Below are 19670 nucleotides of genomic sequence, written 5' to 3' on the forward strand. Positions count from 1 at the left end.
ATCCTAACAATGCTACCTCTCTAACAAGAGTTCCACCTCTCAAAAACTTCACACCCTGGATGCCATTACTTTATATAAATTATATAATCTTATAAGATATGTATGATAACATAAAAACTTTTCACCGTATTTAACTGAGATTTTAACTGGCAATGTCTTGATACAGATGTTTGTAATTACTGTAAATTCCTGTCCTGAAAGCCAAAAAATAGCCAAGACAAAGATTTGAGACAGGGGCCACTATACCCTCTGACTGTAACTGATTCCCCCTTCCAGGGAGTTGTCATGGATGTAGTTGGTTCTCTTGAGACTAGGAGCTGAGGGAACAAGTACAGTACATTCTAGTCATTAGTGATTATACTAATACTGTAGATACCCTGAAGCATTTCCCCTGAAGATAGTTAAAGCTAAAAAGGCAGCAAAGGCACTGGGGCAGCTGATTTTACTGGTGCATTCTAGTCTATTGTAACACATGTATAGAGTGCTAGGCATACACGGTATTCTCACCACTCCTTACTTTCATCACACTGATAGAAATGTCGAACATTTCAACCAGACATTCAAAACAATGCTGCAAAGATTTGATGATGAAAAATTGACTCAGATTTTTGGCTACCATAACTTTTTTATCAGAAGGTGCCACAATCTTCAACTTCAGCTTTCTCCATTTGAACTGCTCTATGGAAGGGCATTGAGAGTACCCCTTGATTTTCTGAACGAAGAGTAGGAAAGCCTAAAACCCAAAGAAAACCAAAGTTCTGCAGTACATCTTAGATGATGGGCAAAAAGGAACAATACACCCTTCTGGCAAAACAAAACTTGGCAGAAGCACAAAAAACACAGAAACAATGGTATGACAAGAATGCCAGAGAATGTACATTCCAACCTGGGCAGAAGATGCTTCTGAACACAAGCTCTTGGCAAAATGCCAAATGGTCATTATGAAGTGGTCATTATGAAATATGAAGTGGTCTGCTGAATGGGACCTGTAACCTACAAAATCACACTCCAGACAAAAATTATACCAATCAGATATGAGAGAAAGAGGAAACCAGTTTTGTTGGTCAGAATGCCTCCAGATGAAGATACGACAAAGGAGTACTCCCATGTGGGCAATCTAAGTCCCTACCCCTGAAACATCAGAATGCATCACAAACGTTTGAACTCTTATAGATGATTGGATTCTTCCAGAAGCTATTCACAGAAAGGCCTAGGCATACTACAAATGTGCAGCAATCCATTCACCTCATAGATCCCTACTGCATTTTGGAGAATTAAGGGTAAATTAAGATGGGGATGATAGAGCCATCCAATAGCGCAGGGAAAAGTCCAATAGTGCTTGTACCAGAAAGAGAAAGATTCTGCTTTGATTTTTCAGAGATGCAATGCCATTTCCAAGTTTGACAGCCTCACATTGATTAACTGCTAGACCAGATAGAAAAGGCTGGTGACAGAGGGCTCTATCGCTGGTCTCAGGCAGCACTTAAACACTACGTTTCACTACAACTATCAACTTTTTCCCCAGTAGTATTAGCCATCTTACCATGGGTGTGCACTTGGTCAAGCTAGTTTTTACCTTTTTATACATGTTACATACATTGCACTTCATATTCGCTCCCTAACAAAAGTCTAATCTTTTGACTGACAAGATGCACTGTGATGCCATGGGTGTGGTGTCTGGCAACAAGAGCTTGACTCACACTCTGGATGCACCCCTTACAACCTGTTGGGGATCTTTTTTGCTCTCTTTTCTTTCTTAACATGTATTTATTTTGACTTACATGCACTTTCCTCCAAGAGTGGTGTTGTATACACCCCTCATCAGGGCAACCAGAATAAGTGGCGTACATATAATGAGAGCTCCTAGACCTGACTTGCGGACTAGCAGGCCAAGAGTCTCTGCCTCAGCCATGCCCCTGTCCTCCATGATCTCCTCCGAGACCCTTTGCTTCAAAAGGACTACTATTGTGCCACTGCCTAAAGCAACCAAGGTATCATGTCTGAATGACTACCGCCCGGTGGCACTCACCTCAGTAGTCATGAAGTGGAGAAACTGGTGATGGGACACATCAACAGTATTGTCCCTAACTCCCTGGACCCCTGCAGTTTGCTTATAGGAATAATAGGTCAGTGGACTATGCTGTCTCACTGGCCCTTCACACCACTCTTGAGCACCTGGACAAGAGGAACAACTATACCAGGATGTTATTTATTGACTTCAGCTCAGCCTTCAACACAATTGTGCCAGGCAGGCTGGTGGTCAAGCTCAGGGGTCTGGGCCTCAGCAACTCCATCTCCAGCTGGGTTCCTTCCTGACAGACAGACCCCAAGTGGTGAGGATTGGAAACAAACCTCATCCTCTCTGATCCTCAACACAGGGGCCTCCCAGGGCTGCTGCCTGAGCCCATGGCTGTATTCTCTAATTACAAATGACTGTGTGGCTAGATTTAACAGCAACCGCATCATCAAGTTTGTTGATGACACCACAGTAATTGGTCTTATCAGCAACAATGATGAAACTGCCTACAGGAGCGAGGTAACAGAGCTACTGTAGTGGAGTGGTACCACAACAACAACATCACACTTAACATTGGCAAAACAAAAGAGATTATAGTGGACTTCAGGAGGCACGGTGGATGTCACACATCCATCATCATTCACCGGGCTCCAGTCAAAACTGTCAGCACCTTCAGGTTCCTCGGCCTCCAGATCACTGAGAGGCTGAGCTGGTCAGAGAACATTGCTGCCATCCTCAATAAAGCCCACCAGCGCCTTCACTTCCTAAGACAGTTAAGGAAGTGCAGGATGAGCAAGACAACACTCACAAATGTTTACCGTAATACAATTGAGAGTGTCATGACCGGTGGTTTTATGGTGTGGTATGGTGGAGCCACAGTACAGGACAGAAAAGCCATACAGAGGGTTGTGAGGTCCACACAGAAAATCACTGGGACCGAGCTACACTACATCGACCAGATATATCTCGACCGCTGCCACAACCGGGCTCGAGCTGTACTTTGGGACCCAATTCACCCTGGCCACGATCTGTTTTCACCTCTGGGTTCTGGTAGGAGGTTTCGCAGCATCAGAACACTGAATAGATTCAAAAACAGTTTCTTCCCCCAAGCAGTCTGCATCTTAAACAGATCAAATTAGCACCTGCACTTTAAGGTAGTGCACTGTTTGCACTATGTCTTGTCTTGGCAGTATTATAATGTCTGTTGTCTGAATTTATTGTCCATGTCTGTTTGTCATTTGTGCTTTTTTTCTTTTCTCTTCCTCTAATGTTACTGGGTACAGCTGAACGAGTAAGAATTCCAATACACTTTTTGTATATGGCAAATTAAGAAATCTTGAATCTTGAATCTTGAATCTAGGCTCTCCCTGCACCTCGATGACATTGACTCTCTCTATGAACCTCCCTTCTCCTATCCACTATATAAGGAGACTTCTGCTCCCACGTATCCCTGGAGCCTCCTGCTCCCAGATGAATCACTCATGGAGCCTCCTTGCTCCTTCACTGTATTATGGAGCCTCTTCGTTCCTCAATGACTCATTCCCATTGCTGGAGCTTCGCGGTCCCTTGCTCTACATTGGCTACTGGTCTCGACTCTAATTAGACTACAGACTACCTGGTCCACTTCCAGCTACTTACATCACTTTCCAATGCCATCAGACTGGGTCTTATACACTCTACCACAATTCCAAGTCTCCAGTGTCTCACATTCACACTCTCAACCTGAAGTGTCCAGCACCTCACTCTCATGCTGAGACTCAACACTCTCACTTTAAAACCACCCAGACTCTCTGACATCTCGCTCTGTGGCTGCAGCTGCCACCACACCTTTCCTGTGCCCAGCCACCACTGCTTTTTACCACACATGCTCTGACAGAGATCAGTATTTAGATGACCCCTTTCCATTTTTCGACACTACAACGTCCTCCAGAGTGAGGGCTCCTCTACTGCACCCTACTTTCTATCTCAACTCACTAAACTAACTAGCACAACAACTCCCTCATACAGTTGGGCTCATTGGGCAGCCCTGTTCTTTCACACCCTAATAGGCTGCCATCCGTTTAAATAGTCTACTGCTCCTCCTCAATGCAATTACATGGTCCCCTCTAGGACTGTTGCTCTTCACAGTCCCTTCCAAGATCCCTTCACTGTTCTTATTTTTCAGTCTTCTCCAAGACTGTTGCTCATTCTCTATGCCTTTTATCAGGGTTACCCAAGGTGCAGTCACTAGTCTGCTCTCACTCTGTTGCAGATCTGTTCTTTCCTACTGTTCTTAACAGCAGTGTCTCACATCTACTGCTCTAACTGCAGTGGCTGGTGGCTCTCTGCCAAGCATCAGTCTGTACAGTGATGGGAGACCTGATCTTTTGTCTGATTTCTCCTGCAACCAGCTCAGAAGCTTGCTCCGAAGGAAGTACTCCGACGCAGCTCAGTTGTTGTTACATGGGTGCCTGTAATCGTGCCCGAGTCAGGGTCTACATGCACATCACCCACAAGTACTGAAGAGCCCATTTAAAAAACAGGGTTTAACCATGTACCGTAAATAGTTAAGAGTAACTATGTCTGGTAGTAACATGTCATAGGGAAATATTGTTAATGTCTAAATTCATTAACTGTGTGTTATGATTTGTTTATGATATAATTGGATGTTAACTGTTTTTGCACCTCTTTTAGTCTTATCAAAGGGGCAGGGGCTACCAGTAGAGAAGGACCTCCACCAGCACACTTAGAGGTGAATGGGAGTGAGTATGTGTGTAGCAGGATAGTGTTGTTTAGTATAGTGGGGCTCCTATGTCTTTGTACACTTCACTTGTGATGCTGCTGGGGCTGCGGTGATCATATGGACTGTTAGAAGGCGGCTTTTTGAGACAAGAAACCTTGAGACAGCAAATGGGAGATTTATTTATAACAAAATATTAGCAACTCAGCCAATAATAAAACAAAGAGAAAACAAAAACCTAGCTCATGGGTGGAGATTTTACGTCACTTCTAACTAAATATCAAGAGTTGCTACTCTGCTCCCAATATTAGATAAGAGAAAGAGAAAAAAAATCTCTACCTGTCAGGTTTAAAAAATAAAGGAAAATATCTCAACCAAATTCTGCTCGTCTTTACTTTACTTTTATCTTTCTGGCATCTGTCTTCTTTCCTTAGGTGCTCTGTATTTGTTGTTCCTCTGTTTTCCTTCTATCCCTTTTGGTTTCGCTTTCTCAGTTTTCTTTATTCTCTCTTTTTCCCCTGCAAGGCAGCTTTCCAGCAGATTAAAAAAGTTAACACCAGTAAGCTCAGTCCTCTGCAGTCCTGATTTCTCACAGCAAAGTTTGGTGCAGACAAATGCTTCAAACAAAGGCCAAAGGACTGTATTAGCTCAGAATTCATGAGAAGTGTTTTCCTGTGATGTACAACCCAATAGGTGAACAAGCCCTGCAATGGGTATCGTCAATTAAGGATTTAGACAACAACATGGCAAGGTGGCAACTTCCTCCTCAGCCTCTATTTTTCTAGATCCAGCAATTTAATGGTAGAATATTTGCCAAGAAAAGGTGACTGGAACTTACCTATGGACTAGATTCTGGACATATTGTACTCTTCCATAAGGGAGAAGTTATGTGATGTTAAAGTTTTATGCAAAAAGCCTAAAATAAAAGAATATACACTAACAAAAAATTATATTACACATCTTTTTTGGGCTACAAGAAATGCAAATGTTTTATCTCATCTACTGCAGATGTTAACCCATGAACAACTTCTATACATAGTCAACACAACTTGTAACTACCGGCAGGAATACCGGACCATTCACTTCTCAAAGTGAACCAAAAAAATGAGGCTGAAAAACAATTAGACATTCATTGGGCATTCTGGGTGTTTGACCCTCAGGAATTAATTCTTCCCAAGTCCCACTGCTGTCCGTTTTTAAAGGTCTGTTGTTATGATGCATGAATTTCCTTCCATGGAGCTGCCTTATGAGCTGATACCGAGCCAAGCATGAAAACTTGCCTCGTTTGGCCAAGGCGAGAAAACGGATCTGGAAACTGACAGCAGATGTTTGCAGGGCTGAAGAGACGTCTTTACTTTCAGGGATCATTTCAGTAGTTTGTTTCTTGAGAAATGCGTTTCTAAAGTGATTGGTCTCTCCATTCACGAGGAAGAGTTGGAGTGTTCCTTTCTGAGCACAAAAATGACTTCAAATGCTGTTTTCGAGTCGTGGTTTTTTGTCATTGATGATTCTCTGATATCTGTGAACCACAAGGAAAGGAATACCTCTCATCTCCTATGCTTTATGCCCATGTTCTCCCTCCTGCAAATCATCTCCTGCAAATGACCACCAAGGAAGCCACCGGTCATCTAATGGTTTGCAGTAAATCGCAATATGAATCGGTTTGAGAAGCTCCTTTTCTAATTTTTGATTTGCTGTGAGCCCTTCCTGTTTCCTTCAGTCTGTGGTTTTCTCATGGTTGCAGATACATTTCGTGAGCAGAATTAATGGTGCAACACTTGCTTACACATTACACAATTAAACATGAAAAAGGTGTTCATGGTGCTTGACACTTCCACAGAAATGCCTTATTAGTTGATTTTTGGGCAGTCTGTTACTAGAGAGATGTATTTCTTATGTTTTGCTATCCATAGTTAGTAGTTAAGTAGTTGTAGTTTTTCTCTCAGCACAAAAGTGACTTCAAATGCTGATTTGATGTAGTAGGTTGTTGTTTCTGTTTTTCAGTTTCTCATGACCGAGAATTGCTGTCTAAATGCTTCCATATACTTGGAATGATTAATGTTAATTTTCATTAATCATATGAGCACTTTTACTGTTGTCAATGTCGGCCCAAGAAGTTTACAATGCAGCCTACGCCTGCAGTGAAATATGATTTTTTTAAAAGACTCGATTTAATCTTGTGCATGCTCTGCAAACCACAACTGATCTCTGTCCTCTCTGATGCACAACCACTTCTGAATATAGTGTCAAATTAAAAGGTAACTGGAGTTTTAAGGGAATGGCCTGAGGGTGTACACCAGCCTTGCTCCCAGAATTGCTTACGGACACAAGCTCTGGCACTCCCCTGGACCCTGAATAGGCAGAAACAGATGTTTTAAGAGTTTTAAGAAAAGAAACATTAAGTGGAATTTAACTTTGTTTTATTCAAAAGACTTTTTATACAAAAAAGAAAACCATATATATCGTCCAAGTGCAAATGAATAAGAAAAACAAATTCAACCAATATCCTGTACAGACATTAGCTCAGCACTGAACAAATAAAAGCCATAATATCAACAAAAACTTTGTGCCTTTATTCCCATTTAAAATCACCCAATCAACGCAAGGAGAATGCATTACAAAGAAAACTATTATTTCTGTTTTGAAGGAGCATTTTAAATGTGATACTCATTTACAAGGATTCTTTGAAAGAACAAAGTTAAAACCCATAACCCTTGTGACATGTGGCATACTTGAAATGCTATCCCATTTTGATGTTGTTTCTTTTTGAAAAGAAATTAAAACATATTTTAAAACCCACGATCCTTGGGTGCGTTTCAAAATCCTACCTCAACCAAATACAGAATCTGTGACACTGCTCTTTTTTTTACTTTACATGTTCTTGGCTGGCTATTTGAATAAATGCAAGTCATTATCAGCAGTTTCACTCACTCTGCCATGAACCTTATCAACACATTGTTAGCATTCAGACGTTTATTCTTGTTTATTTTTTCCTTTTAAATATGTTTCGTTCCACTTTTGATTTAGTTTTTGCCATACATTAATGTCTGCAGAGCACATAAAACAAAATTACCAAGAGAATTAACATGTTGTCTTACCATAATTTTTTAAGGTCACTTAATTGGCCATATACAATTTCTTGTATTAAGACTCTGTCTTTTCACATACCCCAACTTGTTCTCCATGAGACACACAGACAGGGAAAGAAGCTTGAGGCTCAGCCATTTATACAGCGTCCCTGGAGCAGTTGGGGTTAAGGGGCTTTCGCAGGGGCCCAACGGAGTACGATTCCTCAGCCGGCTGTGGGATACAAATTGGCAACCTTCCAGCCACAGGCGCAGATCCTTAGCCACAGAGCCACCGAATCAAAGGAAACCAGTCATTTCTATTCAATGAAATGGAGATACTGTATGTACTTAATACAGACAGGAAGACCCTTTTTCTCATTTTCTAAGTTAACCCCCTCCCTGACATACATACACTATATTAATAAAATTATTAATAAAAACTAATTAGAATAGCAGATAGAAAATTGCACTAGTCATGGAAAAAAGTTTTTTCAAGACAATTTATCTTTAAAATATTTTTTGTACTTCCTGAACTTTGTTTTCAGAAGTTTAAATGGTAGCTTTGAAATATTTAAATAGTAGTACAGAAGAGCATGGATGAGAATATGTGAATTAAGTTAAATTATATATGATTTATTTCTCCTGCAACTGGCACTCTTCAAATTTCTAGGTTGTGCTCATCTAAGAAAACAACCATGTACAATCACTGTGTACAAATTTCAATTTGTATAGGCTCTTATGATTGAAATCATTGAGTGAATTGGTTGAGTGAACTACAACTGTGAACATTTTTCAACGAAGAATTTCCAGGTTATCATGCTGTTGGTCTTCCTTTTCCTCAAATTGAAAATCAAGGCAGTGTCTACAAGCCAGTGTGACATTAACAGACAAAACTATACCAAAAGAAAAAAAGTTTAATTCCCTTTAGTGTACTTGCTGGTTGAAGTCTTGTTTATATGACTTTATATGACTTATATGACAGTTGTTTATAAAGTGGATAGTACATGGTAGTAAGGTTGTCAGTAAGATTTCATTTTGAGCACCCACCACCAGCCTCTTGTTCAAACAATTATGCAATAAGTTATCCTTCATATACACGCAACAATGGTCAAACATGCACTTAGGGATTTTGCTGAACTCATTCAGAACTTCAGAACAGAATCAGCATGTAATGTAAAACAATTTTTAATGAAAATCTTCCTTTTAATTGACGTTCCTTCCTATATTTAGGTGCAGATGTATCAATGTATCACTGACTGGTTTCAAGACCAGTTCACTGCTGGTTAAAGTCTTCTCTTGCACTTTCCTATCAAGATTATTCAATATTTCAACACTGTAGCATAGACAGACATCAGACCAATTAATTTATTTAATTTGAATTAACTCTGGGCCATTAATCATGGTGCAAAACAATGTATTTTCCCAGTATTTACCTTCCTGAGGTTTCATTATACTGAAGAATAGAATGTTGTTTTTCCCATACAAAAGTACTTTCCCCTTTTACAATGTCTGTTAAGTGTTCCAGCAAAAAAAGTAATACAAAACCTCCAACGTACCACTCATCTACTGTAGATCACTTCCTGTAGATCAGAAAGGCTGATGGCTCTAATTTCCATTGCCCTTTTGAGACTTCTGGAGGGCTCAGAACTATTCACTACTTGGCTTGTCCCAGGTTTTCACTGGCTCTCGTACATCAATCAATTCACTTGATAAAAGCCATATTCAATTTTCTAGCTGAGAGGGAAATGTTGACTCAGTTACAAGTAATAATGTAATAGAACAAAATGTAAAAATTCCAATAAAACGTAGAGTTTCTTGAAAAAACATTTTACTTAAGCAAATCAGTTTTCTTTTTAATTTAAGTCTGGGAAAATATTCCCAGATGTTTCCATTGTTTTTTTAATACAAGTGGATATGTTTAATAATTTCAATAAAACAATCCCTGAATATTCTCATATTGAGAAATTAACTAAATGATTGGTCTGCAATACAGCTGTTTGACCTTGTGGATGCTTCATTTTCACTGTTGGCACGGATTGAAATAATTTTCTTTCTTAGAATGGTATGGGAGAGGTGGAATACTGTAACTATTACCATTGTTAATGTAAAAGCCTGTATCCATTAGCTGACTTTTTTTACATTACTATTTGTAGATGAGATCCTTTTTGGAAAAGCATTCAGGTCAGCCAAATTTAAACATGAGAACCAAAATATTCTTGTAAGATTCATGGCAGCCTAGAGTACAGGGTGCAAAATGGGATTATATCCCAACCCTGATACCACTTAATCGTAGGGCATACACACGGAATCAATTCAGAGACACCAATTATCTTTGCTATTGTGTTTGGAAGGTGAAGGGATACAAGCACCCAGAGTATGAAAATACACAGAAAGCACCCCCACTCAAGAAATTAGCCCAGGTTTTAAAAGCTATGGGGAACCAAGCATAACTATTATACTGTCCAAAGTGGGGCCCCTGGGTTCAATTTTGGACCTGGGGTGCTGTGTAGAGTTAACATAACATGATCTCCCCATGTTCACGTGAGTTTCCACTGGGTGCTCCAGTTTCCTCCCATAGTTCAAAGCCATACTGATAGGTTAATTGGTTTCTGGGAAAAGCCCTGGTGTGAGTGTGTGTGTCTGTGTATGCTCCGCGATTGACTGGTGTCCCATCCAAGGTGTATCCTACCTTGTGCCCATTGCTTACCGGGAGATGCTCCAGCTCCATGGATAAAGTTTTCTATTTTTTAAGAATTTAGGAGTAGGTTCTGTCACTTAGAGCCATTTAGGAGTACTATTACACTGGCAGTTTCTTACTGATAAAATGCACTCTGAAGCAGAAAGATTCAACAATCAAAGCTTTGTGGGCACCCCACATTACCAAAATTAACAAAATGTTTCCATTAGAAAGATCCGTCCTTATCATTTGCCATTTAAAACCCTTAGACAACAGTCTAGCAGGTGTGATAGGTCTCTTTAAATCAGCACGAGCCTCTGACCTGTATGTAGGAAGTTATCTAGGAAGACTAAATACATAAAGAGTCTGAATCGTAATAGCTTAGCGCTCTCCCTCAGATACTGCGATGCTGGTTATTTAATAACACAAACAAAACATATGGGACGGCTCTACCTGAGGAACAGAGCTGAGGAGAACTGTTTCCAGGTCCTTATGTTATTTGTTACACTAAATTCGTGTACATACAAACTCAAAAGGAACCTATTCTTAGTTAAACAGTATAATCATTCAACTGTCTCATTTTTAGGGACTTAATCTAAATTTAATACCCAATGCAATCTAAATTGTAGGGACCTAAATGTGTTACCTAGAACTGAGAATGTAATTTAACAAAATTCGATCTGGCTGACATTTTGTGTGGATCTGCTGTCAAGTTTCTGGGAATTATTTAAAAGAGAACACGTAAATTTAAAAAGGATGAGGGCAGCACAAAAGTGAACCTTGCATTGATAATATTTGCTATTTTTCATAGGCTTTAAAATAAGCATTTCATGCGGTTAATTTCAACCACATTTCTGTTAGTTTAGGGATGCTCCCTTGACACAGTAAGAAGGTCAAGTAGAAAACTGATAAGCTGACAAAGATCTGAGAACTATCACTTAAATTTCCCAGTAAAGGAAACAAATGATGCATCATAACACTGCCAATCATGTCACACTGAGTAGTACATGAGTATCAAGCCCATCATATTAGGCCTCTGAATTTTTTAGCTTTGTACCACGTTGTGTACCAAACTGAATTCTTCCTTGCTTTGCGTTATTCAAATAAGTTTAAGATAACTCTTTCAAAAGTGGAAAAGTGAAATTTTACCAAAAGCATGCTGTGTATTTTACTGAACTCTCTACCTTCGGATCGACAAGCTTTGAGGAAGATGGGGCAAATGGCTTCCTCCAATTTGAAAACTTTTTGCATGTAAAAGAAATGGTATCAAAAACTAATTTTGTATTTGCTTTACAAACAGTTTAGGTCTTATGAATAATATTGCAATAAACTGTGCAATCAACACCAATGAAAAAAGTTTAAAAAACATGTGTTGATGCATTATGTTCCCTATATATTAGATCAGATCCAGCATACTTAAGAGCTTTACAGAAAGAAGGCCAAAAAGTTTTTGGTAAGTTTACAGCTGCATAAAGGATTGACTGATTGATTAGGATTGATTAGGTAGCTTACTGATGCCCAGCACAGTACAAAAGAACACAGGAAATATGGACAATCAGAGAGGCGTGAAGTGGGCAGCTGCTCACACACTTTATATTTTGCTTATACATCACTAGACAGTTATAAAGAAGCATCACTTACACAAACATTAACTCAGTTTTTAAAGCGTATGGCAACAAATAGTTATCAAAACTGGAATTTTATGGGAAATTAATTTTAAATTTAAAAAGCTTATAACAATGCCAAAAAAAAGGATTCATAAATAGGGAAGGGGATTCTTTTGACATAACCACTTCCAAAAATCCTTATAAAATACAGCATTAGTACAAAAAGTGATGTGTGACCTCTGTAAAGTAACCTTGAAAATGGATAAATGTGTTGTCAAGAGGCCGGCTTGAAGGAACTCTTGCCTGCTGTCAACGAGAGAGTCACTGTGAGGAAGAAATGGGTTAAAAGGTCTGGGTGTCAGCAAGTCAGGGGAGGCCACACCGCTGGTTTCAACGCAAAAAATTGGAAAGCTCCAGCAATGACAGTCTTGAAATGGAACACATAGGCAGGAATGAAGAGGCCGTCCTCTAAAATCAAAGCCGAGGGTCTTAATCATGGTTGGATGAGGTGTCTGCTCCGTCATCGCCTACTGCTTTTCTTGAGATCATACAATTCCTATCACGGAAAAAAGCAGCACCTTCTTCACATCATTAAAAAGTTCATAAAATGGGGTGATGTGGAGATCTATCAGCAGATGGTGCTATCATCCTGGAAGTGGGTCCTCTGGAGCACCTTCACATGATATTCATAGATCTTGAGGGCGGGGCCAAGTCTGATGGACAGGCCTGTCAGTACATCATTCCGCTGCATCAGGAGGAGGGATTTGCCATCAATTTCCTGTGGAAGGAAATTCAAACAGAATGTTGAGAATTGGGAGAATAAGGACTTTGTCACAATAAGAGCCCAGACATGAGGTTAGCGTACATCATTGGTCACCCACATAAAATGTTTTCGAAACACAACAAACTAACATGCAAGAAGTACCATTGACCACCTTTCCTACCTTTTCTTTATAAGTTTCATACAGCAAACAAAACTGATGGGAAAAAAAGGTTTACACTAATTTTACAAGACCAATGAATTTATCTTCTGTAAAAAAATAATAATTAACATACATCTGTAATCTGCATTGCGACAAACCTTAAACTACTCTAAGGTCTAAAAACACATATAAATGCAAAGCATTACCAAAATAGATAATTTTGTAAATACACACTTTAATTATTGTAAAATATTACACAAATGCAAGCTGTTCTTTGGCTTACTTTCAAACATCCATCCATTTTCTACCTGCTTCTTCCAGCTGAGAGTCAGGCAGGGTACACCCTGGATGGGATGGCAGTCCATTGAAGGGAGACCCACAGACACGCACCAGGGTCAATTTTCCCAGAAGCCAATTAATCTAGCCATATGTGTTTGGACTGTGAGAGGACACAGGAGCACTTGGAGGAAACCCATGTGAGCACGGGACAAACATACATACTCAATGCAGATAGCAGCCCAGGTCTAGAACTGAACCCAGGGCCCTAAGCCCTAGCAATGCTAACTTCTGCACCACCGCCTTCATTAAGAAAAGATCCATTAAAAAGGCATCACTGTAGCAAAGGAGCACAGAAGTGATTCACAGTGCAGAGTCAGTGGTCAGGGCTAAGGGACCTGCTGCACTTCAGTCTTAAATAAGATCACTTTATTGGCCATATACAATTTATTGTATTAGGATTTTTTGTCTTTCTGCATATCCCAACTTGCTCTCCATGAGACACACAGACAGGGAGAGAAGCTTGGGGTCAGAGCACAGGCTCAGCCATTCATACAGCGCCCCTGGAGCAGGTGGGGATAAGACTCAGGGGCACAACGGAGTAGGATTCCTCTGCCAGCCACAGGATACGAACCAACAACCTTCCAGCCACAGGTACAGATCCTTAGCCACAGAGAGGCGATTTAAAAACATGTCCAATAATGCACCACCTGTTCTGTCCAACTCTTTAATGTGCAAAACTAAAGGGAAATTTAACATGTTGTGTTTGACGCAGCTACATACTGGATGCAGGAAGTTGCGGTGAAAAAGCTCCCAGTGTGTGCACTGCTCATGTACCCCAATTGTTCCAGTGTATCAAGCTGTATAAATGGGTAATAACATTGCTGGTGAATTAACCTTTTGATGGAACAGAGCCCAATGAGGAGACAGACATACTTATATTCTGCAAAACTGATGAGTCACTATACTCTTGTATGAACTCTAGTACTCTTTACAAGTCATCAGTAAGACCTATACATTTTACAGAAAGCAAAACAACTTACACTGGTGTTAAGTACTTCAGAAATTAACAAACAGTAATACTTTGCAATTTACTGTTAACACTTTTTTCAATTTACTGTGCTGGCAATTTACTCTCTGACAATGCAAATGTTAAAAAAAATCCATTTTTAATTTAATTGAATCCCCAAATTTTTATTTTTTCATTTAAATGCTTTTGTATATTTTAAAAATAATTCTTACAGTTATTGTTGGACAATTATTATGAGTGAATTAACATGAAGGCAGTGTGAGCAAAAAAATATCAGGATAATTTTCAGTCAAGTTCCAGCTAGAGTTTAATATATACAAGAGGTCTTTTTCTTTTCTTGCTTAACCATTAAAAGGGAAATAAAAAAATACCACTACTAGAACCATAACTACACACAAGATAGCCACTCCCACAACAGCCTGACTACACACATTGTGGCCTTTGCTGCTCCTTTACAAATAGATTTTGTTGACAGCTAATCTTCTTTGTATCATTCTATATGTGCTGGTGAAGCTACTACAGCTGGCTTATAAACTAATATTTGAACCAGCAATCTCTGGGATGGGAGCCAGCCTTGGCAACACTGAATTGCTGATCTTGTAATCTTCCTTAAATAAATGCACTGCATGGATTGATTAAAATTACTATATCTTTATAGTGCTGAACAGAGAAGACTATGAGGGTAATTGACACGGGCATTCAAAATGTAGACGGTGAATGAAGGACTTGGGAACAAGTGAGGACACTTTATAAATCTTTATCACACAGAGAAACAATTCTCAGTAAAATATACCTTTTGAAGTATATATCTATAACTATATATAAGCTGTCGGCAAGATAATCATTTGTAAAACAAGGAAAAGGTTAGATTAGTATTTATGTAACATTAAAATAAAGATTTGAAAAGATTTTCAAATTTATTCATGTGAGTAACAGAACAAGTATTTAAATTTTGGTTCAATATTCAAACATGGAAATTCCAAGTTAATCAAAGTATTACCATTCAGCACAATTCCCCACTGATATTTTAACTACTGCAGTATTAAAAAAAGAAAACAATTAGGACTACTAATTCTTAAACAGATCAGTCCTATGACGGTTTCCTCCCAGCAGTAATCAGAGGATTTTTATAGTGGTCTGATATATAACTGATATATAACTGCTCTATTTCTGTTGTGCCATCTGCTTGGAGTTTGTATGTTCTCCCTATGTTTGCGTGCGTTTCCTCCTGGTGCTCCAGTTTTCTTAAACAGTCTAAAGAGAAACTGGTAGGTTAATTAGCTTCTTGGAAAACTGACCCTGGTGTAACCATATATGTTTGTGTCTGTGTGTGCCCTGTGATGGACTGGCGTCCCACAAAGTGGGACCAACTCATTTGGCTGGTGGGATATTTGGGTCTAATCATATTAAAACCATTTTCATCATACTTCTGCATGGCTGTAGTTTAATGTTTTTAATGTTTCTTTATTAGCCCTATAGAATTTCTTGCATTAAGAATTCGTATTTTCGCATACCCCAGCTTTTCTCCATGGAGACACAGACAGGGAGAGAAGCTTAGGGTCAGAGCGCAGGGTCAGCCATTGTACGGCGCCCCTGGAGCAATTAGGGTTAAGGGCCTTAACTAGTATAACTGTAAGAACTCAAAATGTAAACTAATATTTGCTAGCAACATAGCCTTCACATAAAATCAGAACTGTACTTAGGAGGTAGAAAGGACTACCACCAGGACTGGGAATGATCAATGTCACTTTAGAAAAACATGTATTATATGTATTATTGAGTATTTATACTGTTGGTAGCACACATTACAGCCTTATTTATACTTCAGAAACCTTTTGTATACATTGCAACCTCCACGTTAGTTTTATGTTAAAAGCTTTTTAACAATAATAACATATTGTTCCAAGCCAGGTAAATAAAATTTAAAATTTCAGACTACACAGACTTGGCATGATTTTATACCATGTGGCTATACATCTCAAACAGGTGTCTTTTCTTAAGTAAACACCTGTTACTTTCCCTCAATTAAATATGGTTGCATTTCAATCTGTCATCTTCTTAATAATTTAAGAACTAGACTGATTTCTGTTTGATAATTACCATCAGTTATTTTTAAACAACAATGATATGAAACAAAAGGCTCTAATTAAAATAAATGTTATCTCAAAGAATAAGTAAACATAAGACACAAAAAAAAGATAGAAACCCAAAACCTCAGCCTCTGCTGATGCTGCTTAACTGCAACAGAAACAATGCACTAAGAACCTTAGTGGTCCCAGTGGTTCGGTTTAGATTAACCTGTCCTCAGACTTCACAGCATTCATTCTTCTTAAATCAGAAGTTCAGCAAAAGGATTCCCAACTCATAACATTCAGTGGAGTTCAGTTATTTTATTCACTCACTGTGTGTGTACTGGAGAATTTAGCTTGTCTACTCTTTTTTTTAATCCAAGTCTGTAAATTCTCACCCAGTACTTATGTACCTGATGAAACAAGTATTGTTGAGGCAGCATTTAACACAGTGTGCTGTGAGTACATCTACTAGGTTTCAAATGATTTTCAGTCCACTCATAAGTTGTCTAATCCAGTCATACAAACAACTGATCAGAGAACTGTGAAAAAATTAGACAACAACCATCGATTTTATAACCACTTCATAAAAATCAGGCTCGGGGTCCCCCACAACCCTATCTCGGCAATCAACTTGATGGGATGCTAGTCCATCACAGGGCACACACTCACAACACAGAAAATTTTTCCAGAAGCCTCTTAACCTACAAGTCTATCTTTGGACTGCAGGAGGAAACTGGATCATCCAGAGGAAAGACGATGAAACACAGGGAGAAGATACAAACTCCATGCACATAGCACCCCAGGTCTGGAATTGAACCCAGGGCCCTACCTCTGTAAGGCAGCAATGCTACCCATTTAGTCCAATGCGTCACCTTGCCACCCCATCTACATAACGATTCGAAGCATAATTTCAAAACTGCCAATATGTCTTGACAGAATTAGCTGAAATAGACTAAAAAGATTAATCTTTCTTGGCTTATAAATATATCAGATTTGTTGCCAACGCATCTTTCAAGTTCTTTAAGACCTCTTGTATAAAAAATTGAAAAGAACATACTCACTACTAGGTCAGTAGTGCGAGACATGAGCTCTTATTAAAAAATGTGCCATTGCTACCCCCTTGTGGCTAAAAGTAAAACTAGACACTGACCTGCGTCCTGAAAGCTCCTGCCTGTTCTCCAAAACCAGCGGCTGTGAAGTAGCTGACCACATCGGAGACTGTCCAGTCCATTGGATCAATGCCGGGCTTCTCAGACTTCACAAAACTGTGGAGACAGAGAAATAAGAATCTCCTTTCACAAGAGAATTGTAAATTGAATTGTAAAAAAAACCATTGAAGTAGTCATTTTATTGCCTTGTATTACTTAATGGCCCTGCTACTAATTTCTTACTCAATGAATGCTTGGATGTGACAGCACCTTGGAAACAACCCAAATCTACACTGCAGTGTGTAGGGAGCAGTGTGACTGCGGGTTTTGCACTGCACTGTTTCTGAAGATCCTACAATTTACAACTCTGTGTTTGATCTGACTGGAGAAGTCAAATATCTTTACTGTAATTAAAAGCATAGCTTGACAATAAAAAGGACAGGTATCTGCTTCTCCTTTCCTTGACAGGTTTGCAAGCACAATGTGCTCATTGCCAGAGACAAGACTGACAGATCCTCTGTGTTTTCCATATGCCTATTTGCTGATCTTGGATAGTGGTTTTTGTGTTTACTGTAACGCAAGCAGCATTTGCCAACATAGACTACTCTCTAATATGCTTATAAAAACAAAACATTTTTCTTTTGATCCCTCCCCATTTTGGTCAGTGTTGCTGTAATCAGTTAATAAATAATACATAATAATAAATTGCTCTACCTAAGTCTTTATTTGCAAAAATAAGTCTACAAATTTAACAGATGTTATTTAAATTGTTTCCTTATTATTCAACGTAGAAATAAATACATTAACATAAAATAATTAATTATTTCCTATACTTTCTAACAATTTATTATTTTTAAAGTGATACCTATTAGCATAAAATGTTTATGGATGCCAGGATAGGATAACGCAAAAAAAACCTGCAACTGCAAAACCCATGTCTCCTTGAGGCAAGGCAATTATTTTGCACTGCTCTCTATGTCATCTTAACAGCTATGCAAATGATTCAATAAATAGTTCAGGGGCTGTAAACAACCACAAGCATCAGGTTGTTTAGCAGCTATTCTTACAATACCTGTAGAACAGGGCAAAGAGCAACATGAACTAAAAATGAAGGGAGGGCAGCAATGTAAATAAGATGCATGAAAATTAAATGCAAAACTTGTGTTTAAATTGTAATAACAGTGTAAACCAAGACTTATATACACTGTATATATATACAGTATATTGCTAAGGTATCTTAGCATGCAAAAAGATCACACAGTCACTTTTACACACTTATTCAACTCTTAGGTTAACAGATGTGCATGTAGCACACATGGCAAGAGCTCATCTTAGGCACTTACACGGTTATTTACAGATACAGGTGGCAATTCCATGGTTTTCGAAAATTGATTATAAGCAGGCTTTTGCATGGGCTGCCGATACCTGAACATTGAAACATTTCACCTAGCTGAGTGGTATTCTGAAGCGCGACACTGGTAAATGGTTGACCCTTTCATCCCAGGATTTTCAAAGCTGAAAAAAGTTACAAATAAAAATATAACAAAAGTTTGATTAATGGGTCTGCTAAGCGTATGCAATGGGGAGCGCCTAGTTGACATGAACACCACAACACGCGGACGTCTTGCAACACCTGGGCTGAAAGTCTGGTCTGTTCTCGCCCCAGCCCTGCACCCCCTGGGAAACTCACAGGTCTCCGTTCAGAACGCGCTCCTCGGCTGTGTCTGTATCTCCAGGGGAAGCAGAAGGAGTCAGCAGGCAGGATGCAACACCAACCTCCATTTTACAGCCCAAACCTGCAGAGACAACAGCCACATTTTGCCATGTCTGAAAACTGTTCTTTAAGAAAAAGCTTTTTCTGTTTCCTGTGACACCACTGGAAAGTTATTACTTTTCTACCAATTTAGGGATGCTGGCAGTAATAAGCTAACAGATACAAAAAGTAAATAATTTTTCATTCGGTCAAAAGCCTGGCAAAATACAATGCCTACAGAAAACTGATGAAAATATAGGACTTTTCAGCAGAAAATAAAACTACCCAAATATTGACAGAAAAATACTTACTACATTATGTTACAGTATATCATCTCTGCTATCTGCGCAGCAAACTGCCACCGCTTCCTCTGCTTATTT

General features: G+C 39.1%; 1 protein-coding gene and 1 pseudogene across 2 annotated transcripts in view; one reads left to right on the forward strand and one right to left on the reverse strand.

Annotated features, from left to right (window-relative positions):
* The first annotated feature begins 6081 nt into the window (after positions 1-6081).
* Positions 6082-6286, forward strand: LOC148650231 (small nucleolar RNA U3; annotated as a pseudogene).
* A 5766-nt stretch (positions 6287-12052) lies between these two features.
* Positions 12053-19670, reverse strand: part of samd1b (sterile alpha motif domain containing 1b) — a 34799-nt gene continuing 27181 nt past the window's right edge. For both annotated transcript variants that reach the window (XM_088603802.1, XM_088603801.1), the window contains exons 5-7: positions 19228-19333; positions 17540-17654; positions 12053-12866 (exon numbers count right to left, since the gene is read on the reverse strand). In XM_088603802.1, coding sequence (XP_088459928.1) covers positions 12717-12866; positions 17540-17654; positions 19228-19333 — 371 coding nt within the window. In that variant the 3' untranslated portion in view covers positions 12053-12716. The remainder of the gene's footprint in view (positions 12867-17539; positions 17655-19227; positions 19334-19670) is intronic.

This window comes from Lepisosteus platostomus, chromosome 13 (assembly GCF_059453375.1).
Source record: "Lepisosteus platostomus isolate fLepPlt1 chromosome 13, fLepPlt1.hap1, whole genome shotgun sequence".
Classification (NCBI taxonomy): Eukaryota; Metazoa; Chordata; class Actinopteri; order Semionotiformes; family Lepisosteidae; genus Lepisosteus; species Lepisosteus platostomus.